The sequence below is a fragment of the Perognathus longimembris genome, chromosome 7, assembly GCF_023159225.1.
Source record: "Perognathus longimembris pacificus isolate PPM17 chromosome 7, ASM2315922v1, whole genome shotgun sequence".
NCBI classification, from domain to species: domain Eukaryota; kingdom Metazoa; phylum Chordata; class Mammalia; order Rodentia; family Heteromyidae; genus Perognathus; species Perognathus longimembris.
This window is the reverse complement of record NC_063167.1, coordinates 466,752-494,133: the sequence shown is the minus strand read 5'-3', so window position 1 is coordinate 494,133 and position 27,382 is coordinate 466,752. Positions and strand designations below refer to the sequence as shown.

The following is a 27,382-nucleotide window of genomic DNA, read 5'->3' as shown; positions in this document are numbered from 1 at the left end:
AAATGGACTAAAACCGCATGGTCCACCACGGGGGTGCTGGTATTCTCTGAGCTTGTAGTTGTATATTTTGCCTTCCATTAATCACAGAGCCAAACGAGTGGCCACAGTTATTCATATCTCCCCTTCCACCCAGAGTTCCTACTCTGGATTTCCTTCTTTAACTCTCATAGGCTAAGATAATTCTCCTGCCTCAAATCATCCAGGACCAGGTATGAGCAGCCAGGAAAATCTCTTATTCACCAACACCTCCTGGAGTTAACAAGCAAATGCAAGCTGTTTAGTTGCCCTGCCTTTTTTTTTTTTTTTTTTTTTGCCTTTTCCTGGCCTTTTCTGGCCTCTTGACTAAAACCTAGTGCCTTCCTGTGTGGCTTATGATATGGAAAACCCCTACTACAACAGGTAGACAACAAAAATCTCCTTTGAGGGCTGGGAATGTGGCCTAGTGGCAAGAGTGCTCGCCTCGTATACACAAAGCCCTGGGTTTGATTTCTCAGCACCACATATATAGAAAAAGCCAGAAGGGGCACTGGCAGAGTGCTGGCCTTGAGCAAAAGAAGCCAGGGACAGTACTCAGGCCCTGAGTCCAAGCCCCAGGACTGGCCAAAAAAAAAGACTACCTTTGCTGAATGCCAATGGTTCACACCTGTAATCCTAGCTACAGGCTGAGAGAGCTGAGGACCGTGATTCAAAATGAGTCCAGGCAGGAGAGTCCTTGAGACTATTTTCAATTAGTCAGCAAAAATTAGAAGTGGAACTGTGGCTCAACTGGTAGTGTCAACCTTGAGTAAAAATGCTCAGTGCTGAGCACCTGAGTTCAAGCTCCAGTATCAGTACAAACACACACACAGGATGTAGAAGCTCATGCTGTTCAAAGGAGATTTTCTTTCTTTCTTTCTTTTTGGCAGTGCTGGGGCTTGGACTCAGGGCCTGAGCACTGTCCCTGGCTTCTTTTTTGCTCAAGTCTAGCACGCTACCACTTGAGCCACAGTGCCCCTTCCGGCTTTTTCTATGTATGTGGTACAGACAAATTGACCCCAGGGTTTCATGCATGCTAGAGAAACACTCTACCACTAGGCCACCTTCCCAGCCCTAAGGTAGTATCTGTAAGAATAATTTTACAGAATAGACTTCGTTTTATAAAAGCAAGGATTAGCATGCCAAGTTAACACCTCTTTGTGCCAAGGGTTAGGGAAGCTGATGGAATTTACTCCCAGGGAAACAGAAGCCTTTGAGTTAGTTGGGAGAGTGTACCCCATGCAAGGGACTCATCTGTGACGGAGAGAGAAGCCGGTAGATGGGTGGGGGAAGATCTGTAGGCAGAGTTCATTGAATGTAGGGAAGGTGATGTATCCCGGATTCCTGTAAATATGATCACTGACTCAGCTAAGCAGGGCAAAGAGTCTTTATTACCGAGGGACCATACTCCACTAGCGGGGAGCTTTCCTACAGCAGGATTTTTAAAGGGAAAAACCGCACGCAGGTGGTGTACATGACCACATGTGAAAGCAGGAAGATTTATAGGAGCAGAGCTAGCAGTTAGCAGTTATAGGAAGCAATTATGATTTCTGTCAAAGCAAAACTCACATTCCAAACACTCCCTTTGTTCAATTTCTGAAACTGACCGCCAGAGCACATTCCAAGTCTTTTCCCCATCTCCCAGGTTCTGGGCCTGTGGGGCCTACTGGTCCACATTCCAGGTCTCCTGGCTCTTCCTGAGTTTCACTGCTATTTACTGAATTTCAATAATCTGGTGTTTAGCTCTTCGTTTACTCTCAGAAATTTCCCTTTAATGACTGGCCTGAAGTTTCTCTCTACAAGGAAGTTTTGCCTTCAACATTTGGCCCTATTCCTAATGTTCAAGACTTCTGTCTTTTCTCTGAATTTACAGAAGGAAAGAGAAGTAACAATGACTCCTACTTATGCTCTGGGTGAAAGAACTTTAACTCCCATGGGAGAAGTGATGCCAGAGACTGAGGGAAGCAGGGCAGGAGTAACAGCTCATGTCCTCAAGGAAGGATGGCTCTTAGGCCACAATAATTTACTTGAGCACACATCCCGCATCTAGCCACTTCCTACCTCCTCCCCTGCACCCACCGGTCCTCCACAGCACCAACATCTTTGCCTGGGAAACTAACTGTTTGGGCCCAGAGAAATGTCCTGTGATTTCAAGGTGGGACCAGAAGGTGATGATGTAGCTAAAGACCTATTTTATTTTGTTTTTGTTTTTTTTTTTTGTTTTTTTTTTTTTTGGCCAGTCCTGGGCCTTGAACTCAGGGCCTGAGCACTGTCCCTGGCTTCTTCCCGCTCAAGGCTAGCATTCTGCCACTTGAGCCGCAGCGCCACTTCTGGCCATTTTCTGTATATGTGGTGCTAGGGAATTGAACCCAGGGCCTCCTGTATACGAGGCAAGCACTCTTGCCACTAGGCCATATCCCCAGCCCCTAAAGACCTATTTTAATATGGTTAGCTTCCTTTGGACAGCCTGCCTGCCTGCCTGCCTGCAGCAGCCACAAAACAACCCCAGGAAGAGCCCATGTGGAAAGAGAAGGGCCTCAGCTTTCTGCACTCACTGTTCCAGTTCTAGCCACCATGTCATGTGCTTGCATGAGACCCAAGCCATAACAGATTAATAACAATAACTAGAGAAAAATGGGCTGAAATTTTATTTGTTTTGCTTTTGTTGCTAGTTCTGGGGCTTGGACTCGGGGCCTGAGCACTGCCCCTGGCTTCTTTTTGCTCAAGGCTAGCACTCTACCTCGAGCCACAGCGCCACTTCTGGCTTTTTTTCTATATATGTGGTGCTGAGGAATCAAACCCAGGGTTTCATGTAAACGAGGTGAGCACTTTACCACTAGGCCATATTCCCAGCCCCTGGGCTGAAATTTTGATTCAAGCAAAAAAGTGCTTGCCTAGCAAGCCATGAGTTTAAATTATATTACAGTAAAGAAATTCAATGTACCAAGTTTCAAGGTAATTTATTATTTTTTAAGCTGGTTATAAAACTTTATTACATCTGATACTTTGACATAGCAACCTTCTACAAACTCATGTGCTTCAACGGGTAGTTAGGGTTACTCAAATATTCCCTTTTACCCAGAGTCAAAAGTACTCTAGCCAAAATTGTGCCATCTTAAAATCAGCCCATGTCTCAAAAGCAATGTTTATTTTTTTTTGGCCAGTCCTGGGCCTTGGACTCAGGGCCTGAGCACTGTCCCTGGCTTCTTCCCGCTCAAGGCTAGCACTCTGCCACCTGAGCCACAGCGCCCCTTCTGACTGTTTTTCCATATATGTGGTGCTGGGGAATCAAACAGAGAGCTTCATGTGTAGGAGGCAAGCACTCTTGCCACTAGGCCATATTCCCAGCCCTCAAAAACAATGTTTTACAAGCCCCATAGTTGCTGATAAAAGTGAAGGATGAACAATTAGTACGTAAGAAAGAAAGAAACTTTATTATTTATTTTATTATATAATTTATTTTAATTAATTATTATTTTATTTTTTGCCAGTCCTAGGCTTGAACTCAGGGCCTGAGCACTATCCGTGGCTTCTTTTTGGTCAAGGCTAGCTAGCACTCTACCACTGAAGCCACACCTGCTACTTCCAGCTTTTTCTATATGTGTGGTGTTGAAGAATCAAACCCAGAGCTTCATGTATGCGAGGCAAGCACTCTACCACTAGGCCATATTCCCAGCCTGGTAATTTATTTTTTATTTTTAAATTTTTGTCCTGTTGGAGACTGAACCTAGGGCCTAATTTTTTTTTTTTTTTTTTTTTTGGCCAGTCCTGGGCCTTGGACTCAGGGCCTAAGCACTGTCCCTGGCTTCTTTTTGCTCAAGGCTAGCACTCTGCCACTTGAGCCGCAGGGCCACTTCTGGCCATTTTCTGTATATGTGGTGCTGGGGAATCGAACCGAGGGCTTCATGAATACAAGGCAAGTGCTCTTGCCACTAGGCCATATCCCCAGCCCCCTAGGGCCTAATTTATTCAAGGCAATTGCTCTACCACTGAGGGAGATCCTGAGACTTGAATTCAGGGCCTGGGCTGTCCCTGAGCTTTTGTGCTCAAGGCTGGTCTGTACCACTTTAGCCACAGCTCCATTTCTGGCTTTTCTAGTGACAAATTGAAGATAAGATCTTCCTGCCTGAGCTGGCTTCGAACCATGATCCTCAGATCTCAGCCTTTTGAGTAGTGGGGACTACAGGCAGGAGCCATTGGCAAGGTAATTTTTATATAGCGTTGCAATGGAGACACAGAATCCTTCAAGGATTCTACATTATCTTTAGCTCTCCTATTTTAAGCCTCCAACTTCCTCACCAGGAGCTGATGAGTGAGCAGGACTTGCACATACTCTACTCTTAACTGTATAGGCATTTGTGCAGTAAGCTCCTGCCTAAGGGCCAGCATTTGCTGGGCCCTATTCCCTGAGTCCTGCCAAGAAAAATATGAAAAGGACGATGAGCTCAAAATAACCAATGGATGCTCACATTTAATGTGGGTTTAATACAGAACTCTGAGTGTCAGGGCCATCAAGAATATGGGCCAATATTCCCAGTCCCAAGGGTTGGAGGATTAAACATTTATGAGGCAAGCACTCTTGCCACTAGGCCATATCCCCAGCTTTTTTTTTTTGCCAGTCCTGGGCTTGAGGATTAACATTTATTCAGACTCAAAATATACCTATCATATTCTCTATTCACATGCAGCCATCTGGAAGGAGCGTGGTTGCCTGTCTACAAAAGGGACCCCCACTACTAATGCTTCACTTATTCTTAAGCTCCTAGAAGCAGCTTCTCTTCCCCAACAAGTAGCCATCATTCACTGCTGGGGACACCAGACTGGACTGGACACCGTCACAGTTGGCAATTCAAAAGCCAACTGGGTGGCAAAGGTAGCAGCCCACAGACAACTTCCAGCATCCTTACTTCCTGTATTACCTCCAGTTCAACCTAACACCCCACAGGAGCTGGAGGAACTCACTCATCAGGGAGCTTCCCAGGAAACACAGGGATGGCGGTCCCTAGGAGGAAGATTTGTTCTCCCTGAAACACAGCAGATAGCTTCTTTTCCCAGGAGAGAGCTTCCTTTCCTGGGTGCACCAGGCATACACATCAGATACAAGCCTCTCTCCCACTTGACTCAAGCCTTTACTCCACTGCCCAAGCATAACTGCCCAACTAAAGACCACTACTGCTGGGAATATGGCCTAGTGGTAGAGTGCTCGTCTCATATACATGAAGCCCTGGGTTCGATTCCTCAGCACCACATATATAGAAAAAGCCGGAAGTGGCTCTATGGCTCAAGCGGTAGAAGCCAGGGATGGTGCTCAGGCCCCGAGTCCAAGTCCCAGGACTGGCAAAAAAAAGACCACTACCCAAGCCTGCCCCACATATTCCCTTACCTCCCCCACAGGATGGCCTTTGACCAGGTGCATTCCCCACACACCAACCCGGGGACATACTCCAGGGGAAGACTGGCAAATAGACTTCACTCACATCCCTCGATGGAAGCGGTTGAAATACCTTCTAACCATGGTAGATACCTTTTGGGGACAGATTGAGGCCTATCCCACAACATCATAGACTACTGACACTGTTGCCTTTGTCCTAACAAAAGAAATGATTCCTAGGTTTGGCCTACCTGGGTCACTTCAATCTGACAACAATCTGCTTTGGAGGTGAAGACCTTCAAAGTGACCCAACAGGTGGCAGCCTCTTTAAATATCCAGTGGAATCTTCACATTCCATAAGAAATGTCGTCTTCCAGTCTTCTAGAAAGGTTGAGAGAGCGAATGCACTCATTAAGACACAGCTTTCTAAACTTTCTTTAGAGCTCCAGAAATCCTGGCCAGAACTGTTACCTCTGTTGCTCACCCGCTTATGAGCCTCTCCCAGTAGCCCTACTTTTCTATTTTCTACCTTTTGAATTAATGTATGGAAGGCCTTTTCTTCTAGGTAATTTCCCTGACAGTACCAAGACTCCACTGATAGACAACCTTCCTGTCCTAACCTTCCTTAAGCACATGTTACGCCAACATGCTGACCAACATCTCCCTCAGCCTCATCAAGGCCCCTTCCCCACTCCCCCGATCTTGCATGGGGATCAAGTGTTTCTCCAGACCCTTAATCCATCTGGTTTACATCCTAAATGGAGAGTCCCTCCCCAGGTTCTGCTGACCACCTCCAGGGACAGCCACAGTGGATTTATCTGTCAAGGATAAAAAGGGCTCCTGCTCCTGCCCCTTCTATACCAACATTGACTTTGAGGTGCACCTGTCTCAAATACCTGAAGACCCAAACCTGGCATCAGGAGACTTCATCTAAGAATCTACCACCAAGGGACAGCTGCTGCTTGCTGCCTCCTTCAGGAGGGGCCATATCTCCACCTTTTACCCCTAATGTTGATGCCCCTTGCCAGCAAGAAGTAGCCAGAGAGAATCAGCGCCCTTTTTCATAAAATTATTAGAGGGCTGGAATGTAAGGTCTACCTCTGGGAGGGCTCCATGCAGATGTCTCCCCCGGCCACCCTCCCCCTATTTAAATCTCCATCCAGTTACCTAGGTAACTGGCACCCCTGGAGACAGCTACCTCCCCACCTAGACACACCTCCCCGCCCTAGATAAGGCATTGCCTGGGAGTGAGTCTCTCTCGCGCCGCGGCTCGTGCCTTGGATTTGGCAGCTGGCCAGCAGTTCAGCTGAATAAAGTTCCGTCTTCTGCCCGAAAAAAAAAAAAAAAAAAAAAGAATATGGGCCAAGCGAAGGCCGGGTCCGGGAATCTAAACCCGAATACTCCTCAGCCACAGGAAGCACTGGTGCTTTGAAGCCTCGGTCCCGACGGCTGCCCTTTGCACAGTTCCCCACCTTTCCCTTTCATAAGCTCTTCCCACCATTCTCCCCGTGCTTCACGTCTTGCGTGGGATCCTCGGATCTCAGCGGCTCGAGGAGCCAGGATTACGGGCGCGAGCCACCACGGCCAGCTCGCCGGCAATCTCCGGGCGCAGCTGGACCGCCCGCCCCGCTGCGGAACCAAGCGAGCGGGCGCCGCGGCGCCGTCCGGAAGGCACGACGCCGGCACCGCGCCCCGGCAGGCCTGCGCTCCCGCTGACCCGGAAGCACAAGGCTCCCGTCCCGCCTCGCCCCCGGCAGGCCTGCGCGCCCGCTGACCCGGAAACACAGGGCTCCCGCCCCGCCTTACCCGCCCCCGGCAAGCTCGCTCGATGACCCGGAAGCACAAGGCTCCCGCCCCGCCCCCGGCAAGCTCGCTCGCTGACCCGGAAGCACTCGTGGCCGCCAGCCCCACACCATGGTGTTCCTCACCGCTCGGCTCTGGCTGCGGAACCGCCTCACGGACCGCTACTTTCGGATCCAGGAGGTGTTGAAGCACGCCCGGGTGAGCGCGCGTGCGGAGCTCGGGACCGCGCCCGGGGCACGCCGGCCCCGCGCCTCACTCTCCTCTCCGGTCTCTTCCCACAGCACTTCCGGGGGAGAAAGAACCGCTGCTACCGGCTGGCCGTGCGGGCGGTGACCCGGGCCTTCGTGAAGAGCACGCGGGCCCGCAGGCTGAAGAAGCGGATCCTGAGGACGGTGAGCGCTGCGCCGGCCGCGCCCGCCCCACCCCCGGCGGGCCCGAGTGCGGGGCACCCGCGGGGGCCCGCCTCTGCGGCCGCCAGTGCACCGGCTGGGAGTCGGATTCCCACTCCGTTCTGTGCCTTCGGGGCGGGGCGGGGCGGGGCTGCTCAGGACGCGGGACCGGTCGCAGGCCGGGGTCACCGCCGACTGGACCGAAGCCCAAGCCCCGGGGATCTGGTGTCGGGACCCTCAATTGGGATGAAGCAATCCTCAGGCAGGCTCAAGCTTGAGATCCTTGCGAGGGACGAACAAAATGGGCTTGAACATCAAGGCATTCCACGCTTACCGTGCTGCAGAAACCAGACATCGCTCCGTCCTGGTCCTCTATCACTTCGGCTCTCTAGTCGCAGGTGGTGGTGGTTGCCAGCACACACACGGTCTTTCCGCCCCCGTGCTTCCCTCTGCCAGTACCCATCCCAGTAGCTTTGAGAATTCAGTCTTGAAGATCTTTTGCTAGACCTGAGTTAGGTCTCCCACAGGATCTCCATCACCTTTGTATTCTTCCTGCTTAGGAATGTTTTATAACATGGTTTCTTTGCTTGTCATGTCAAATTTATTTTCTCAAGACAGGGTTTTGTCCATAGCCCACATTAGCCTCAGACTGCATCCTTCTGCCTCCACCTCCGTAGAGTTCTGCCTACTTGCTATTTAGGATGGAATTCACTTAGATGAACTGCATTAACATTGGCTTACTATTGTCTGTGCTGCAGACCTGTTTGCCTGAGAAGAAAATGCCCACTTTTGTACTGATTTACAGCACTTTTTAGTTTAGACTGATCCTTTCTTTTTTGTGCTGGTCCTGGTGCCTCAACTCAGCCTGGGTGCTGTCCTTAAGCTTTTGTGCTCAAGACTAGTGCTCTGCCATTTGAGCCACAGCTCTACTTCTGGCTTTTTTTTTTTTTTTTTTTTTTGGCCAGTCCTGGGCCTTGAACTCAGGGCCTGAGCACTGTCCCTGGCTTCTTCCCGCTCAAGGCTAGCACTCTGCCACTTGAGCCATAGCGCCGCTTCTGGCCGTTTTCTGTATATGTGGTGCTGGGGAATCGAACCTAGGGCCTCGTGTATCCGAGGCAGGCACTCTTGCCACTAGGCTATATCCCCAGCCCTACTTCTGGCTTTTTGATGGTTAACTAGAGGTAAGAGTCCCACAGATTTTCCTGCCTGGGCTTTGACTGTAGTCCTCATATCTCAGCCTTCTGAATAGGTATGATTATAGGTGTGAACTGTCTTCATCTGGCTACTTTAAGCTTTTTGCTAGAAGCAAGATAAAAATCATTGCTATTTCAATGTTTTCTTATTCCAGCTCTGGATTAATCGAATTACAGCTGCCTCCCAGGAACACGGCCTACAGTACCCAGCATTCATTTCCAATTTAATTAAGGTATGTTGAAGGCCCTCTCAGGGTGCTGAGCACCCACAGGTACCATCCCATCAGGCAGAAGCTTACACACACAAGGAGCTCGCTTCTCCCTCGCCCTGCTGGCAGCACAGTATGTTGGATAACAGGATATATGATAGTGAGATGTGAAGCTTAATGTTTTCCTTTTAAGGAAAAAAGGTGGACAACTTTGGCTTTAATTTCAAAGTTCAATCTTCTTGCTGACACCAGAGTTTGAATTTATTAAGAGTCTTCCATTCTAGACTGGTGCCAAACCTCCCGCCCAGCTTTCTTAGCTAATTGGAAATGGAGTCTCATGGACTTTTTCTCTTGCTCTGTGTGTGTGTGTGTGTGTGTTGCTAGTATTGGGGCTTGAACTCAGGTCCTAGATGCTGTCTCTGAGCTTTTTCACTCAAGGCTGGCACTCTACCACTTAAGCCACAGCTCCACTTCTGGCTTTTTGGTAGTTAATTGGAGATGAATCTCCTGGACTTTCCTGTCCTGGCTGGCTTCAGTGATCCTCAGCCTCTTGAGTAGCTAGGATTACAGATGTGAGCCACCAGTGCCTGGCTTCCTGTAGTGTTTTGTTTGTTTTTGTAAGATTTTTGTACTGTGGCTTGAACTCAGGGCTTTGTGGTCACTTGGCTTGCTTGTTTACATGGCAACCTACTACTTGTATCATAACCCCAGCCTGCCTTTTTTTTTTTTTTGCCAGTTTGAGGTTTGAATTCAGCCTGGGCACTGTCCTTGGCTTCCTTTTTTTTTGCGCGCCAGTCCTGGGCCTTGAACTCAGGGCCTGAGCACTGTCCCTGGCTTCCTTTTGCTCAAGGCTAGCACTCTGCCACTTGAGCCACAGTGCCACTTCTGGCCGTTTTCCATATAAGTGGTACTGGGGGAATTGAACTCAGGGCTTCATGTATATGAGGCAAGCTCTCTTGCCACTAGGCTATATTCCCAGCCCCCTTGGCTTCTTTCTGCTCAAGACTAGTACTCTACCTCTTGAGCCACAGCACCACTTCCAGCTTTTTCTGTTTATGTGATGCTGAGGAATCCAACCCGGGGCTTCATGCACGCTAGGCAAGGACTTTACAACTAAGCCACATTCCCAGCCCCCCAGCCCAACTTTTTGCTTGTTATTTTGGAGATGGCGTCTCAAGGAATCTTCTGCCTGGGTTGGCTTCAAGTTGAGATCCTCCAGGTCTCATCTTTTTTTTTTTTTTGGCCAGTCCTGGGCTTGAACTCAGGGCCTGAGCACTGTCCCTGGCTTCTTTTTCCTCAAGGCTAGCACTCTGCCACTTGAGCCACAGCGCCACTTCTGGCCATTTTCTGTATATGTGGTGCTGGGAAATTGAACCCAGGGCCTCATGTATACGAGGCAAGCACTCTTGCCACTAGGCCATATCCCCAGCCCCAGGTCTCATCTTTCTGACTAGCTAGGATGACAGATGTCAGCCTCTGGCACCTAGCTCCAAGATTTTTTTGTTTGTGTGTGTGCCTGGGCAACTCAGGGCCTAGGTATTATCCCTTAACTTTATCATTCATGACTGGTATTCTACCAGTTGAGCCACAACTTCACTTGTAGCCCCTCCACCCCCCCCCAGGCTAGTGCTCTACCACTTGAGCCACAGCACCACTTCTGGCATTTTCTGTGTAGTGGTACCGAGAAATCTAACCCAGGACTTTGTGCCTGTTAGGCAAGCACTCTACTACTAGGCCAAACTCCCGGCCCTTCCTATATAGTTTTTATATCAGCCTTAGTGTGCCTTCAGGTGCCTCCAAATTGACAATACAGGGTTAGCTCAGGACAAGTATCCTTCCTATTGGTCAAGTTGATGATCACTGGTCGTAACCAAGGTCTGTATTGCATGAGCTGGCCCTGGAACCATGTACCCCTTCCCATTATAGACAGTCCACTCATGCACTTTTTTCCCCATCTGTATTTATTTTTAAGCATTCTGTTTTGTCCAGATTCCCACTTCTACACAGTCAGACTATCCTAAGGCTACTTGACTAGCCAGAGGAGACTATTATACCGCAGGCCATCAAGCTGCATTCTTTTGCCTGGCTCAGTCTAAGATCTCCCTGCATTTTACTAAAGTGGTTTCTATTGCTGACTACAGATTGTTCTCTTCCCAGTGCCAGGTGGAGCTCAACAGGAAAGTACTCGCAGACCTGGCCATCTATGAACCAAAGACTTTTAAATCTCTAGCTGCTTTGGCCAAAAGAAGGCGGGAGGAAGGGTTTGCTGCAGCCTTGGGGGATGGGAAGGAACCTGAAGGCATCTTTTCCAGAGTGGTGCAGTACCACTGAAGGCTGCAGCACTGGACCACAGTGGATTTCTTTCCTCCTTGTGACTGTAAGCAAATGATGTCAATGTATAAAGTCAAATTTGTTTATTTACATTTTACTAACAGGTTTGAGAGTAAAGATCATGTCTTCCCAGTGGGATGGAGTCATCAAACTTTTAAACACATTTGTGTAAATAAACCTTTTGCAGCATTCAGTTTGAGTTTTCTGGCATTAAGTGCATGCCACTTTGGGGTGTTAAAAAAAATTGAAGCCAGCATTTTACAAGACAAGCATTCTACCTCTTGGTTCTTCTGCTCGTTTTGTTATTGAGAGCATGTGAACTGTCCAAGTTGGCTTTGAACATACAATTGTCCATCTTCAGTGTTTGACATTACTGGTGCGTACTAACATGCCTTAGTTCCTTCCTGTTTATGCCTGCTCAAGATTGATTTGTGCTCTACCCTCCTCAATCTCCTCTTTTTGTATGGCTAGAACCCCATAGCTCAGCTCTTCAGCCACTATGTAACTAGCCTGTTTCTGTCTCCTCCATTCGGGCAGGTGATGTTCTTTGTCCTAGCCCCAAAGTTAGCTCAACTAAAGAGTTAATGAACTCAGATCTGAGGCCTTTAAAAACACACACACCTCTGTTAAAGCATTAAAGCCAGGAAGTTTTTGCTAAGCTCATTAGCAGGAGCCATTTCCTACAACCCTGTCTACTCCTTTGCTTGCAGTAAATAATGACATTGCCCCCTCTTCTACCCCTAGCCAGGACCATCATTACTTACCTTCTTTGTGACTTAGTTGCGTTCATCTTTTTTTTTCTTTTTTGGTGATGGTGTTAAGGACTAGACTTTGTGGGGATGAAAGCACTCTTCACTGAGCAAAATCTCAACCTCATTTGCCATCCTTTTTGAGTACCTCAACTCTGTGCCCCTTGCCAGTTCTCCAGTCTGCTCTCTCCACTCTGTTCTGTTCTGTTTGTCTTCCACTATTGGGTCTGCAATTAAAATTCAGCAGACACTGACAAGGACCCAGGCCCTGACTTATGAAACTGTAGCCCCTCTGTTCATCGCCTTTTATTTTGTCAGTACTGGGACTTGAACTCAAGGCCTGAGTACACTGTCACTGAAGTCTTTTGCTCAAGGCTAGTACTCTACCACTTTGAGCCACAGTGCCTCAGTCTGGTGGCTACTTGGAGATAGAAGTCTCACAGACTTTCCTGCCTGGGCTGGCTTTGAACCATGATCCTCAGATCTTAGCTTCCTGAGTAGCTAGGATTACAGGTATGAGCCAATGATCTGGCTGTTCAATGCCTTAATAATTTTTAAAAATTCCACTAGGCTTTTCTAGGCTCTGCCTGCTGGTGACATCCACACTAATGTAACAATGCACGCATGGCCCAAGCTTGCTTGCCCTGCTGACCCTGGAGAGCTTTATCCTGCTTCAGAGAACCCAGCTGTACCACACACTCCTGTGGTGACAACCACCTCTTCTGTGCCACCAGCTGCTTAGGAGTCATTCTTGGTTCTCATGTTGACTATAAACACCCACCCCTAACCCCGTATAGAATCAGTCAAGCCCTGACCATCTACCTCCTGGGCATCTCTGACCCATTCTCTCTTCTCTAGCCTCAGTGATCCCAGTGTATTTCCACTGACCACATTCGCTGCTATGAAGCTCCTCCTCACCATCCCTTGTCCCCTTCCCTGCTCTTCACGGGCAACACTTGACTAGGGCACAAATGTTCAGTACGTATTAGCAAATGGCTCGGAACAGAAAGCAGAGCTTAGCCCCCTCTGCACTTCACTCAAAGGAAGAGAGGTCTGTAAGAAACCATGGTGGAACGTTTCCCCCCCTTCTATTCCTGGGCTAGCACCACCCCCGTAGTCTCCAACTTGTAGGCTGAATTTTGAGGCGGGAGCTGGTGGAGTAGGACTCTAAACATCCCTAGCCTAGGGCAGAGTTGAGGATTAGCGACCCGGGCTAACTGGCGCCTGGGGAAGGTGGTCCCAGCCCCCACCAAGGCCGAACCTTTAACACCCTCGGGCTTCAGCGGTGCAACCCCCGTAACTGCGGCGCTCCGGCAGGTGGGGCTGACGCACTTCCTGTCCAGACCGCGGAGCCCCCTGGGTAACGAGCCGCCCCTCCCAGGCCGGGTTCCGGCGTCGGCGTCTGACGTTGGCTGACGGACGGACGGAGCAGCCTATGGAATCGAGAGGGTGGCAGGGCGCAGCCAATAGAGCCCTGGGGTGGGGTTCCGGCCGGGAGCGTCGCGAGGAGCCGCCCGGCCGGGAAGAGGCCCCCCAAAAGTCAGCGGCACAAAATGGCGGCGGCAGCGGCGGCGACCGGGGCTCCGGGGTCGACGGTCCCCGCGGCGGCCGCCGGCGCCTCGTGCTCCGGGGTGGCCGCTCCGGGGTCGCAGGGAGTGCTGATCGGGGACAAGCTGTATTCAGGGGTGCTCATCACCTTGGAGAACTGCCTGCTGCCCGACGACAAGCTGCGCTTCACGCCGTCCATGTCGAGCGGCCTCGACACCGACACGGAGACGGGCCTCCGCGTGGTGGGCTGCGAACTCATCCAGGCGGCCGGCATCCTGCTCCGCCTGCCGCAGGTGAGTGCGCGCCCGCGAGCCGGGAAGTAACCGCTCGCCGGCCAGCCGGAAAGGGCCGGGCCTTTGTTGGCGGTCCGGCCCGTGCCCCCGACGTGCTTCCCTCCCCGCCCCCGCTGGACCGCGCTCGGGGCCGAGCCGTCTCGCACCCCGAGCCCCAGCCCACCTGGAGCTGAACACGCGCCCTAGGTGTCCGGGCGCCGCCGGTGCCCTCCCTCGCCTCCGCTTTCTCCCCACCTACTGGGCGGGGCCTGGAGGCCGCGGGAAGGGAGACTTTGGGGACGCGTGGAAAACGTTGTGGGTTTTCCTGGGAGGAGTTCCAGGCTACCGGTGACTGCAGCTGCGGAAGTCTCCAGTCCTGCGTTCAAAAGTGATGGAAACTTCCCCGTGTTTAGGTGGCCATGGCTACTGGGCAGGTGTTGTTCCAGCGGTTCTTTTACACCAAGTCCTTCGTGAAGCATTCCATGGAGGTAGGGCTCCATTTCGTCACAGGGAAACGTACGGGGAGGAAACTTGGTCTCTGCTTGGCTCTGGAGTCACCCGAGCTGTGTCCCAGGGGCCTGAGAAACCCTCTGTACCGAGCTCCCTTGCTCCAAAGCGTTTCCCTCTGCTCCTCCCTTTTGTTTCTAATAATTCTTCAGCCTGTGGAGACCCTTAGGATAGAGAAGAACATTTGTGCCACAATGTTTACATTTCAGCATGTATCCATGGCCTGTGTACACCTGGCTTCTAAAATAGAAGAGGCTCCAAGACGAATCCGGGATGTCATCAATGTGTTCCATCGCCTTCGACATCTGAGAGAGAAAAAGTGAGTCTTTCTCAAAAGTTGTCATGTCTGTAGCCATTATATAGGTTTTGTGACAGCTCGGGATGTGATGTGAGGTTTTAACCTGTGGGTGCTCACTGATCTGTCACGCCCAGGGTGACCCCAATTCCTGCTGCCACAGTTACTTTTTGCCCACATCAGTTCATAGCCCTGTGGCCTATAGTTCCATGGCATTGTTGCTCTGGAATTGAGATTTTCCTTTTCTTTTTCGCGTGCGTGCGTGTGTGTGTGTGTGTGTCTGTCTGTCTGTCTGTCTGTCTGTGTGTCTGTGTGTCGTCTCCATGTGTCCATGGGGCTTAAACTCAGGTCCTGGGCACTGTGAGCTTTTTTACTTAACAACTGGCACTCTACCACTTGAGTCACAGCACCACTTCTGGCCTTTTCTATTTGTGTGGTACTGAGGAATCAAATCTAGGGCTTCATGTATGCAGAGCAAGCACTCTACCACTGAGCCATATTCCCAGCCCTCAACTTCTAGCTTTTTGTTCATTGATTGGAGATGAGAGTTTCTGGGACCTAGAGTCTAATGACTCATGTCTAATCTTTGCTACCCTGAGGCTGAGATCTGAGGTTTACAGTTTGAAATCAGCCAAGGCAGGAAAGTCTGTGAGCCTCTTTTTTTTGCCAGTCATAAGGCTTAGTCTCAGGGTCTGGGCTGAGCTTTTTATGTTCATGTTTATGCTCTGCTTGCTTTAGCCACAGATCCACTTCCAGGTTTTGGGTGGTTAATTGGAGATAAGAGTCTGTCTAGGCTTGCTACAAACTGTGGTCCTCATATCTCAGCCTCCAGTGTAGCTAGGATTTGGGTGTGATCTGGGATTTTTGGGTGCCCAGCTTTGAAACTCTTATCTCCAGGTAATCACTGAAAGAGCCAGAAGTGGAGGTGTGGCTCTTGTGGTAAAGCTCTCTAGCTCTAAGCAAAAAGAGGCACTGTGAGGGCCTGAGTTCTGGCTGCAGAATCTCAGGGACTTTTCTGCCCAGGCTAGCTTTGATCTTCTGAGTAGCTAGGATTATAGGCATGAGTCACTGATGCCCAGCACAATGTGAATGCTTGCGTGTTCTCTTTTCCCCTTCCCTCTCCGAGCCCTTTCTCTCCTTTTCTTTCCCTCTCTTTCCCTCCCTCACTCTCCCTCTTTCTTTCCCTCTTCTCTGCTTATGCTCGTGCCTGTGGGCTTGAACTCCATGCCAGGCTGTCCCTTAGTTTTCCCTCTCAAGGATGGGACTCTACCACTTGAGCCACAGCTCCACTTCCAGCTTTTTGATGGTTACTTAGAGATTAATCTGAGTGATTCTTTTTTTTTTTTTTTTGTCAGTCCTGGGCCTTGAACTCGGGGCCTGAGCACTGTCCCAGGCTTCTTTTTGCTTAAGGCTAGCACTTTGCCACTTGAGCCACAGCACCACTTCCAGCTTTTTCTATATATGTGGTGCTGAGGAATCAAACCCAGGACTTCATGCATACAAGGCAAGCACTCTTGCCACTAGGCCATATTCCCAGCTCTGAGTGATTCTTTATTGAGGTGATCATCCCATGTATAGGGAACATCTCTAGCTTCTTTGCTAAGAAGCCAGAGGCACTGTTCCTCAGCTATGATAGCCAGAAACATCCCTGCATATTTTTAGGAGCACTGCTAGGCCATGCTCCTGGGGCTCACATCTGTAATCTTAGCTGCTCAGGAGGCTGAGATCTGAAGATTGCATTGCAGTTCAAAGCCAGCCAAGGCAGGTTTCCTGCCATGAGACCCTTATCTCCAATTAACCAAAAAGCCATAAGTGGAGCTGTGGCTCAAGTGAGCTTTGAGCAAAAAAGCTAAGAGATTGCACTTCAGCTTCAGCTTCCCTTCTGGCTTTTTGCTGGTTAATTGGAGATGAGTCTCATGACCTTCCTACCAGAGCTGACTTCAATCCTTGATCCTCAGATCTCAGCCTCCTGAGTAGCTAGGATTACAGATGTGAGCCAGGCCCTTGGCTAAAAACTTGTGTTTAACACAACGAGATACTGAGAGCCTCTGCCACCTGAGGTAACGTTTGTGTACCAGAATGTTATCTATGAGAAAAAGGAGGTAGAGGGAAGGTTTAAGTTCCATTAACACAAAAGTTTGGAGGCTAGAACTTTTGCATGTTGAAGGAGGTGAGCCTAATAGTTGTATCTGTACTGTGCTATTTGCTTCCAGTTCTCACTATTTAGAAGTTATTATGGAATCTGGTTTATCCTTGCAGGAAACCTGTGCCTCTACTGCTAGATCAAGAGTATGTTAACTTAAAGAACCAGATCATAAAAGCAGAGAGACGGGTCCTCAAGGAGCTTGGCTTCTGCGTCCATGTGAAGCACCCTCACAAGGTGGGTTATAGCCTGGTGTCTGGATCTACCCAAGCTACACTCCAGCTGTGGCTTCCTCTCTTCTTGCTGTGAGTGAAAGTCTGGAACAGGACTAAAACGCGTCCCTGACTTGGTTTGCTGTTGATACTTGAAATCTAAATGGAATCCTTCACTTGGCGTGTGTGTGTGTGTGTGTGTGTGTGTGTGTCCCTAAATACAGTTTCGGTGTTGTTGGTTGTGGGACTTGAACTCGGGGCCTGGACTCTATTACTTTGAGCCACAGCTCTACTTCTGGTTTTCTTTTCTTTTTTCTTTTTTTTTTTTTTTTGCCAGTCCTGGGCCTTGGACTCAGGGCCTCAGCACTGTCCCTGGCTTCTTTTTGCTCAAGGCTAGCACTGTGCCACTTGAGTCATAGTGCCATTTCTGGCTGTTTTCTATATATGTGGTACTTGGGAATCGAACCCAGAGCTTCATGTATACGAGGCAAACACTCTTGCCACTAGGCCATATTCCCAGCCTACTTCTGGTTTTCTTGTGCTTAATTGATAAGTCTCACAGACTTACCCTGTCTAGGCTGGCTTTGAACCATGATCCACAGATCTCAGCCTCCTCAGTTATAGGATTTCTTGCTTTTTCTTTTGGGTTTTGTTTTTGTTTTGTTGTTGGTCATGGGGCTTTGACTCTGGGCCTGGGTTCTGTCCCTTAGCTCTTCAGATTGAGGTGCTCTACCACTTGAGCCACAGTGCCACATGCCACACTTCTTGTTTTCTGGTGGTTAATTGGAGAAGAGAGTCTCACAGACTTTCCTGCCCTGCCCAAACTATCCTGCCCTGCCCTCTGGGCTGGCTTTGGACTGTGATCCTCAGATCTCACTCTCCTGAGTAGCTAGGATTAAAGGTTTTTTGTTTTGTTTTGTTTTTTTTAATGCCAGTCCTGAACTCAGTTTCAGGGCACTGTCCTTTCAGCTCAAGGCTAGTGTTCTACCACTTGAGCAACAGCGCCACTTCTGGTCTTTTCTGTTTATGTGGTGCTGAGGAATCAAACCCAGGGCTTCATTTATGCAAGTCAAGCATTCTACAGCTAAGCCATATTCCCAGCCCCCTGCATTCTTTGTTTTGTTTCTTTTTTTTTTTTTAACAATATTTTGCTGTGTATCTCAGTCTGGTCTTCAACTCAGTATGTAGACCAAGTATCAACCTTATGATCCTTATTTCTCTACTTCCTAAATGCTGGGATTGCAGGCTTGTACCACCATGTCTGGCTCCATCTGTTAGTTTTAGTAACATGAGTAGTTTGAGAAATAACATCTTTTAGATTTAGGCTTCTAAAAAACTATTGAGGTTGTAAAAATTTTGCTGAATATTATTGTACTTTTTTGTTAACAGATAAGTATTTTTTTATCTTAATAGATTCACTTCCTTTCCTGGGGTATTAGACAAATTCTGACACTCCTCCCTCTCTTCTTTTTTGGCCAGTCCTGGCACTTGAACTCAGGGCCTGAGCACTATCCCTGAGCTTCTTTATGCTCAAGGCTAGCGCTCTACCACTTGAACCACAGAGCCACATTCAGCCTTTTCTGCTTATCTGGTATGGAGGACTCGAACCCAGGGCTTTCATGCATGCTAGGCAAGTACTATACCACTAGGCCACATTCCTAGCCCTAAACCCCCTTTTTTTGTGTGTCATTCCTGGGGCTTGAACTGGGACCTGGTCCTGTCCCAGATCCTTTTTGTTCAAGGCTAGTGTTCTACCATTTGTGCCCACAGCTCCCCTTCTGGCTTTTTTTTTTTGGCCAGTCCTGGGCCTTGGACTCAGGGCCTGAGCACTGTCCCTGGCTTCTTCCCGCTCAAGGCTAGCACTCTGCCACTTGAGCCAAAGCGCCCCTTCTGGCCATTTTCCATATAGTGGTGCTGGGGAATCGAACCAAGAGCTTCACGTGTAGGAGGCAAGTGCTCTTGCCACTAGGCCATATTCCCAGCCCCCTTCTGGCTTTTTGATGGGTAATTGGAGATATGAGTCTCATGGACTTTCCTTTCCATGCTGGCTTCAAACCATGGTCCTTAGATCTTATCCTTTTGAGTGGATAGGATCATAGGAGTGAGCCACCAGCACCTGGCATGAACCCTTTTATTTGTAAGTGAATTGAAGCAGTTTTATAGCATATAGCGTGTGGCTGGTACACTGAATTCACCCAAAGCTTCATGGGAATTTTGTATGGCATAGCTTAACTAAAGAATTTGTTTTAAGGGCCGGGAATGTGGCTTAGTGGTAGAGTGCTGAAGCCCTAGGTTTGATTCCCCAGCACCACATATATAGAAAACCACCAGAAGTGGCAGTGTGGCTCAAGTGGAAGAGTGCTAGCCTTGAGCAAAAAAGAAGCCAGGGACAGTGCTAAAGCCCTGAGTTCAAGCCCCAGGACTGCCAAAAGAAGCAGGGGGGGGGGGGGCCTTTGTTTTAAAAAGATTGTTTATTCCTGTGTACTTATAACCTTAACAGAGGCTTTTTTTCTTTTTTTTTTGGCCAGTCCTGGGGCTTGAACTCAGGGCCTGAGCACTGTCCCTGGCTTCCTTTTTGCTCAAGGCTAGCACTCTGCCACTTGAGCCACAGCGCCTCTTCTGGCCGTTTTCTAGATATGTGGTGCTGGAGAATCGAACCCAGGGCTTCATGTATACGAGGTGAGCTCTTTTGCCACTAGGCCATATTCCCAGCCCCAAAGGCTTTTTTTCATAACTTCTCTTGCTTATTAAGCTTTTTTTTTTGGCCAGTCCTGGGGCTTGAACTCATCCTGGGCACTGTTCCTGCGCGTTTTTGCCCAGGGCTAGTTAGCACTTGAGTCACAGCACCACTTCTGTTTGATTTTTGTTTTTGTTGCCAGTCCTGGGGACTGAACTCAGGGCCTGAGCTGAGCACTGTCCCTGGCTTCTTTTTGCTCAAAGCTAGCACTCTGCCACTTGAGCCACAGCACCACTTCCGGCTTTTTCTATATATGTGGTACTGAGGAATGGAACCCTGGGCTTCATGTATACAAGGCAAGCAATTTACCACTAGGCCACATTCCCAGCCCCACAGCACCACTTCTGACTTTTTCTGTGTATGTGGTACTGAAGAATCGAACCCAAGGCTTCATGCATGCTAGGCAAGCACTCTACCACTACACCACATTCCCAGCCCTTATTAAACTTTCTGGTACTGATTTATTTAAGTTCTTGGGAAATTCTCCACCAAAGATGTAATTGCTTCTCTTTTTTGAGAGCATTTTCACATCCTATTCTAAGTTGGCTGGGATTCACAGATACTTATGGTAAGCTAATCTCTGGCAAAAAAGTATTGGCAACAAGAATGAAAATCAAGCTGTGAGACAGTGACTGAGACCTGAGGATTCTGGTTTGAAGCTACGTTAGTCCATGAGACTCTTTATCTCTAATTACCAGCAAACAGATGGAAGCGGAGCTGTGACTTAAGTGGTAGCCACCAGCCTTGAGCAAGCAAAGTTCAGAGACAGTTCCCAGGCCCTGAGTTCAAGCCCCAGGATTGGCGCAGGCACCCATGCACAGACGACACACATTCATTCACGTACATGCACATGTGTACACACTGGCCTTTCATGCTGAAGAATGTGGCTGGGTTGCACAGTGTGCGACAGTTAAAGCAGACGGCAGGCACATTGCATTGCAAAAGCTCCCCCTCCCGAGCTGCCTGGCAGCTGTGACCAGGAGCCTCCCGTAGGTTGTAGCATGAGGTTCTTTTGCTGCATGGAAACCCACAATATCTGAGTTTCTTTCTCTCAACATTCTTGGTAATAACTGCCTGACCCTATCTTCCAGATAATCGTTATGTATCTTCAGGTGTTAGAGTGTGAGCGTAATCAGCACCTGGTCCAGACTGCATGGTGAGTTGATCTTCCTTGTTTCACGAGACCAGCAAGGGCAGTGAGGAATGTATTACTTAAGACAAGACACCTGGGCAGTGTGTAGTCAGTCCCATGACTTGGTTGTGGGCTGGAGTTGTCCCAGTGCCCTATGATTTGCTGTGTAAATACCCAGCAGCCTCCCAAAGTGACAGGCACTGGCATGACGGTAGGTGGCCCATCTCTGCCCCTGAATTTCTCTCCTCTCACCCCCTCACCACCATAGAGACCACTTAGTAGGCTTCCCCCTGGGCCTAGGCAAGTGGAGGAGTGGCTGGTACTCACATAGATGTAGTGCTGTTACATTTCCTGGGAATTGCATCCTGTGAGAGAATGTGGGGATCGGGTTTTCCTGTAATACTGAGCCTTAAGAAACATTTTGGCATGGGAGGTTCTGTTGTCCTTGTGCCCTCAGCCCTCAGTTAAGTCTGTAGGGATCATATTGCTGACTGAATTGTCTGGTGCTATGACATACCTTTTAGAGAACCTGTTTTGACTTTTCTTTTCTGTACTCTTTCAATCAAAGGGTAGCCTCTGAGGGTAAGTGACTAAGACTTCTCCTCTGCTGTCCAAGTGCTTTGGTGCAGGGACAGCGGCCTCTTCAGCCAATCCAGTGCAGGCTCTCCACCGAAGGCTGGCTCTAGACTGGTGGTATGCGTACGATAGTATAGTCATGGCGACTGCTGCTTGTGGTTCTCTGACGATTGTGCTTCTTGTTAATCCTGTCCTGCTTTGGTAATTGTATCCATTAGAATTGATAACTGTCTTCACTTGAATATCATCCTTTTAAAACTGCTGTACATGTACAATAAAGATGCAATACCTTTGTTTTAAAAAGTCTATGGAAAGCTTTAAGAACTAAAGTGACAAATTGGCTGATGGGAATTTAGGCTGTTGGTTATTATCTTATTTTAAGTCTCAAAGTTGCTCTTTTCAGCAGCTAAGTGGGACTCGTTTCAGTAAAGGTATGCATCTTTAAATTGTAATTGTTCCTTGGATATTTTTAAATATTGTAATTTCAAATAGAGCAATAAGTCTTTGTACACGTTTTGAGGGGTTTGTTTTAGAGCATAAAAGTTAATATATTGCCAGTATTTGAATACTGAAGACTTTATTAGAAACAAAAGTTACTGATGATGATATGGGTTGACGTGTGAGCTTTTCATCTGTGCAGAGGCTCTTGGTCATGTGGCTGCTCTCCATGTCGTGGCCGCCGGTGTGACGCCTGGAGCCAGAGCTTCCCGATCCCGTGCCTCTTGAAAGGCGTCTGTAGAACTGACTCCTTATTTGTCATCTTGGAGTGCGTTTGAGCGTTCCCTTGTTTAGGACAAAGGCAGTGGGGGACGGGAAGCCCACGCCACGTCTGCCTGCCGTGCAGCCTCACTCCAGGGGCCGTCGAGCACGGATGGGGATAGGCCAGGCCGTGGCTGTATGAACCCCTCCGATGTTTTCTTACGGTCTTGTTTTTGCAATATTGATAAAGCTAACAATAGACTTGGTTTAAGCTTACAATACTTAGGAGAAATGTTTCTAAAGGGAAATGTTAAAAATGTAGTTAAAAACCTTTTAACTTCTTAAAAACTTCCAAGTATGTTTTATATATACGTATATTATATATATATCAAAGTAGGATAAGAAATTTTAAATGTACTTACTGTGGTGAAACTTGTAGTATTTCCTTACTTCTGTCTGCTTTTATGAATGTTCATTTTAAGACTCCTTGTTGAAATGGGACAGTTTGGAAACGTTCTTTGCTAAGCCTGAGAAGAGGACTCCCTGGGGTATTGACCTCTGCATGACATGCCTATGCACCTGAACTACACCCAAGGGCCAATCCCTTGTCCAAGTGGACTCCCTCACCAAATCTTCGGCTCAGTCATCTGGAGAAGGACCCGGCCGTGCACTCTGAAGAAGAGGAATGCAGGAGGACACCTTGCCTCACAGCTGCGAGCTAGGCTTGGCCTGGCCCTCAGCCTGTTCATTTGAGTTTGCATGTTTCTCTGCACTCTGGACTTGAGCATTTAGATTTCTTTAATCAAGTACATTTTAACCACCAAGTAGTGTTTCTTTTTAAGGCATTGTGCTTTGCATGATAATAGGCCAAAAGTTGAGGGAAAAGTAAGGTTAAAATTGGTTCTCCATTCATAGCAATACATATTATCTGACATTCAGCCAGCATTTTCCCCAGTAATTTCTTTTTCTGTCCTATGTTCAGGAAGCAGCTAGAATGTTTCTTCATTAACTCTTGGGACTTGTAGTACTGCCTAGCTCTCAGCCCTAGCAGTAGACCACATAGAGGAATAGTGGCTTTAGGCATAACAGATGGTGCCTGAAGTTGCCTCGAGTGCGGCAATTCTCCCTGCTCTTGATTTCAGGAACTACATGAACGACAGCCTCCGCACCGATGTCTTTGTGCGTTTCCAGCCTGAGAGCATTGCGTGTGCCTGCATCTACCTCGCTGCCCGGACACTGGAGGTTGGTGTGCTGCTGCTGCTGCGGAGTGGTCTGGTCTGGTCCCGTGTCCTCTGATGAATGTTTACTCATCTGTACCAGGCTTGGGTGACCAGCATGCTGTTTTCCATTGTCCTGTTTCCATTTTCCATTGTTGGACTTAACGTCTTGTTGAAGTTAAGAAAAGTATAACATGATGATGTTTGTGTCCACAGATTCCTTTGCCTAATCGTCCACATTGGTTTCTCTTGTTTGGAGCAACTGAAGAAGAAATTCAAGAAATCTGCTTAAAAATCCTGCAGCTTTATACTCGGAAAAAGGTTCTGTGTATTTTCACTTAACAATGTGTTAAAGGTTGTGTTTTGCCAGAATTACCTGGTTCTGAATAGTGGATTCTGTTTTTTTAGGTTGATTTAACACATTTGGAAAGTGAAGTGGAGAAGAGAAGACATGCCATGGAAGAGACAAAGGCGAGAGCCAGGGGGCTGCTGCCTGGGGGCACTCCAGTGGTGGACAGTGCCACGGGGCTCTCTCCTGCCCCCAGGCCGGGTGAGTGAGTTGGGTGAGTGGGTCAGGGCTAGAGTCTGCTCTCCACAGAGGTGGATGTCTTGATCTGCTAAACTTTTATTGGAGGGTGTGTGGTCTGTCTTCCGGATCATTTTTGTTTTTGTTGGTTGTTGGGCTTGAACTCAGGGCCTGGAAGCTGTCCCTGAGCACTTTTGCTCAAGATTAGTGCCCTACCACTTTGAGCCACAGAACCACTTCTGGTTTTCTGATGGTTAATTGGAGTTAAGAGTCTCACAGGCTTTCCTGCCTTGGCTGGCTTTGAACCGTGATCTTTAGATTTCGGCCTCCTGGAGTAGCTAGGATGACAGGCGTGAGCCACTGGCACCGTGCTCCATATCACTTTTGTTCCTAGAGTTGTGTTTGCAGTTTGGGCAGTCTACAAGTGCTGGGATCTGTAGCAACCCTATAGTGATACTTGAAATTTCTGTGTATATTTATTATTAGGAAGGAATGGAAAAACATACTTTTGGGGGCGGGTGGGGATTGTTTTAGAGATGACTTACCTTCATATAAGTCAGGTGATAGGATCATAGTTTCTTAAATACTTTTGCTTTCCTTTTTGCCCAGTTAGCTTGTCATTATATGAAGACTGTAATTTAGATAATAGGTTGCATTGTTAGATGCCAGTTAACTGATGCTCAGTGCCCAGTCCTTGAATTAAAAATGATCTGAACTAAGGGCCTCTCTTTATCTTGTGAGTGTTCAGATTCTGAGCCTCAGGCTGGAAGTCATAGATTAGCTTGAGTTTCCCTCAACTGTGTAGAAGCTGCTTATCCTACCCTGTTAATGTATTCCTTCTTGGAGCAGTTTTCTGATTGTTGTTGTTAAAATTGTATTTGGTCCAGTAGAATCCCCGAAAGAAGTTAAAGGAAGCAAGTCTTCTCCACTTTCTGTGAAGAATGCCAAGAGGAAAGTGGAGGGCATGAAGAAAGCCAAGGCTGACAGCCCTGTGAATGGGTAAGATGCCTAGCGTTGCCCAGGTGACTGCTGGGTGGTTAGAGACACCAGGTCTGCAACTGTTCTACTGCTGTTTGCAGCTTGCCAAAAGGGCGAGAGAGCCGAAGTGGTAGCCGGAGCCGTGAGCAGAGCTACTCCAGGTCCCCTTCACAGTCTGCTTCTCCTAAGAGGAGGTGTGTGCCTGGGACTCACCGGTGAGACTCAGGCCTGGCAGGCAGGGTGTTTACTTGACGGGGGGAGGGGACACGGCTACCCCTTGAGACAGTGGCTCTTACCCTGGGGTGGCCTTTTTATCTGAGCCCTGAGCGTCAGCCCTATCTGCTGGTACGGGGGGTTTTGGCTTGCACAGACAGACAGCACATGTGCTCATACACACACTGTTTTCTTCACAGGAAAAGCGATAGCGGCTCTACCTCCGGAGGGTCCAAGTCACAGAGCCGTTCTCGGAGCCGCAGTGACTCCCCACCAAGGCAGGCACACCGTGGTGCTCCCCTTAAAGGCTCTGAGGTGAGGGGCTCCCGGAAAGCCAAGGACTGCAAATACCCCGCCCAGAAGCCACACACGTCTCGAAGCCGGAGCTCATCCCGTTCTCGAAGCCGTTCACGGGAGCGGGTGGATCATTCTGGAAAGTACAAGAAGAAAAGTCATTACTACAGAGATGAGCGGCGGGAGCATTTGGAGTCGTATGAGCGCACAGGTCATCGCTATGAGCGGGACCAGCCTGGGCACAGCAGGCACCGGAGGTGAGGTAGAGACCCTGGGGCCACTGTGGACCCGCCCCATCCAGCTAACCTTGGCTCCTGTGGCCCCTTGCACACTGCTTCTCCGGAAGCGCTTTGGACTGAACCTTGAGGGGATGGCAGCAAGTGCCCTTCGGGCTGGCCTGAGGCACGGTGCACAGGTGTGCGGGTTGAAGGCCGGCCGCAGCTGCAGGTGGCTCACTGGAAAGGCAAAGACACACATCTCTGTCCGTGTGGCTTGGTGCTATTGACAAGCTGTGTCTTCACTCCCATGCTGATAATTACGTTAAGCCCAGAAAGATGATTTTTAGAATCTTTGCCTATATTAGGTTGTACTATGTACATATTTTGCACTGTTTCACAATGAGAAAATGGCCTTAATAGCCCCTATTCTCTATCCATGTTGTAAATAAACATGTGTTTAATGCAAGTGAAAGCTATGTATGAAAACCCAGAACTTGAATTCTGCCAGCTGAGAACTTGTGTAGAGAATTGATTTTTTAAATGTGAAGGAATTTAGATGTGCGTTGAAAGTCATATATTTTTATCTGCAATGCTGAGTGCAGGACACCAGCTCCTAGAAAAGTTTCCTATATATGCATTTCGCGTGGTTGAATAAACATAATTCTCTTCTCAGGATATTTGGGATTTCAGAGGCTGTGTAGGTCATCATTCTGCTTGCTTGTTGGCATGTGCAACTATACACAGCCAGCTCAGCTGTTTTGGGGGGGGTGTCTGCCGTCTCTTCTTGTTTAAGTGTTGAGTCTTAATTGTTAAGTTCCTCTGTGCCTGCCTGAAACCATCTTCCCGAGATGAGGTGAAAAGCTGCTCCCTTGGTGCTGAGGATGTGGAATCTGATGCTCAGATGTCCTCAAGGTAATTTATACATCCTGGCATCTGTGTGTGGATGTGGGGACAGCCAGGAGCTGAACTCCTAAGGCCTCCCTCTGGTGGGCCATGAATGGTTGGACAGGTGAAAAGGATAGCCCGAGGCTTCTCCTATTCCTGATGGAAACTGTGGGTGGGTGCCTCACTATACCAATATCTCTAAAACAGACCCTGGGAGACTGGGGACAACTGCAGAAAATTTGAGGCTCTGTGGACAGTGAAATTCTTGGGAGTATTTGGGAGGAGGGGCAGGTGTCATGGTTGTGACCCTCAGGCTGACTCCCTAGGGAATGTCTTGGTACTGCAGCCAGTTCACGTCCATGGCACTTAAGAGATTGCTACAGCCCTGTGGGAGACAGCTGCAACCTGTGACATTTCCCTGAGCTGTTACTGCCCAAGCCCAATTCCCCCTCACGGGGGGTGGGGAGGGGTGCTCTGAGCAGGCTGTTATCCCCATTGCCTGAGCACTGCAAACCTATGCTGGGGCTGACGGTAAGTTTGGGGTACCTTGCCAGCTCTGCTCTGGGCTGGCCTAATGGCTCCCTATCCTCACACATGACAGGTGTGACAGTTGGTGGCAGCTCACACTATAATGTAATGACACATTCATAAGCCCAAAATTGTGGTCTATCCTGTAGTCAGTCAGCAAGAGATGTTTAGACCCTGGCTGCCTAAGAAAACTCTCCCTGGTGCCCCTCCCTTACCCTTGTCTAGATACACATTCCTATAATCCCAGCTACTCAGGAGGCAGAGATAGCAGGATCCAGGTTTAAGGTCAGTTTTGTCAAAAGTTAGCATGAAGCCAAGTGCTTGTGGCTCATGCCTGTAGTC

The 27,382-nt window shown here is 48.7% G+C and overlaps 2 protein-coding genes across 7 annotated transcripts; both read left to right on the top strand.

The window, feature by feature from the left end:
- Nucleotides 1-7,254: 7,254 nt before the first annotated feature.
- Mrpl20 (mitochondrial ribosomal protein L20) lies at nucleotides 7,255-11,504 on the top strand. Its single transcript, XM_048350071.1, has 4 exons — nucleotides 7,255-7,387; nucleotides 7,471-7,581; nucleotides 8,927-9,004; nucleotides 11,138-11,504. The coding sequence occupies exons 1-4, from the start codon at nucleotides 7,301-7,303 to the stop codon at nucleotides 11,309-11,311; spliced, it is 450 nt and encodes a 149-aa protein (XP_048206028.1). The 5' UTR covers nucleotides 7,255-7,300; the 3' UTR covers nucleotides 11,312-11,504.
- Nucleotides 11,505-13,157: 1,653 nt separating this feature from the next.
- Nucleotides 13,158-25,845, top strand: Ccnl2 (cyclin L2). Of its 6 annotated transcripts, none has more exons than XM_048350066.1 (11): nucleotides 13,158-13,901; nucleotides 14,294-14,368; nucleotides 14,597-14,706; nucleotides 16,942-17,062; nucleotides 20,866-20,930; nucleotides 23,324-23,423; nucleotides 23,615-23,719; nucleotides 23,807-23,948; nucleotides 24,815-24,923; nucleotides 25,004-25,096; nucleotides 25,316-25,845. In XM_048350066.1, exons 1-11 carry the CDS (start codon nucleotides 13,614-13,616, stop codon nucleotides 25,668-25,670), a joined length of 1,563 nt encoding a protein of 520 aa, XP_048206023.1. In that variant the 5' UTR covers nucleotides 13,158-13,613; the 3' UTR covers nucleotides 25,671-25,845. The 6 variants fall into 6 exon arrangements, with proteins under 6 accessions (XP_048206023.1, XP_048206021.1, XP_048206022.1 ...); XM_048350064.1 differs by having other exon boundaries at nucleotides 25,004-25,117; XM_048350065.1 differs by having other exon boundaries at nucleotides 24,812-24,923.
- The last annotated feature ends 1,537 nt before the right edge of the window (nucleotides 25,846-27,382 follow it).

Coding starts and splice junctions, on each gene's coding strand:
- Ccnl2 (XM_048350063.1), top strand. CDS start 13,614: ATGGCGGCGGCAGCGGCGGCGACCGGGGCTCCGGGGTCGACGGTCCCC. Junction 23,424..23,614: donor TCGCTGCCCGGACACTGGAG/GTTGGTGTGCTG, acceptor TTGTGTCCACAG/ATTCCTTTGCCTAATCGTCC. Junction 23,949..24,811: donor CTCTCCTGCCCCCAGGCCGG/GTGAGTGAGTTG, acceptor TATTTGGTCCAG/TAGAATCCCCGAAAGAAGTT.
- Mrpl20 (XM_048350071.1), top strand. CDS start 7,301: ATGGTGTTCCTCACCGCTCGGCTCTGGCTGCGGAACCGCCTCACGGAC. Junction 7,388..7,470: donor AGGTGTTGAAGCACGCCCGG/GTGAGCGCGCGT, acceptor CTCTTCCCACAG/CACTTCCGGGGGAGAAAGAA. Junction 9,005..11,137: donor TCATTTCCAATTTAATTAAG/GTATGTTGAAGG, acceptor TTCTCTTCCCAG/TGCCAGGTGGAGCTCAACAG.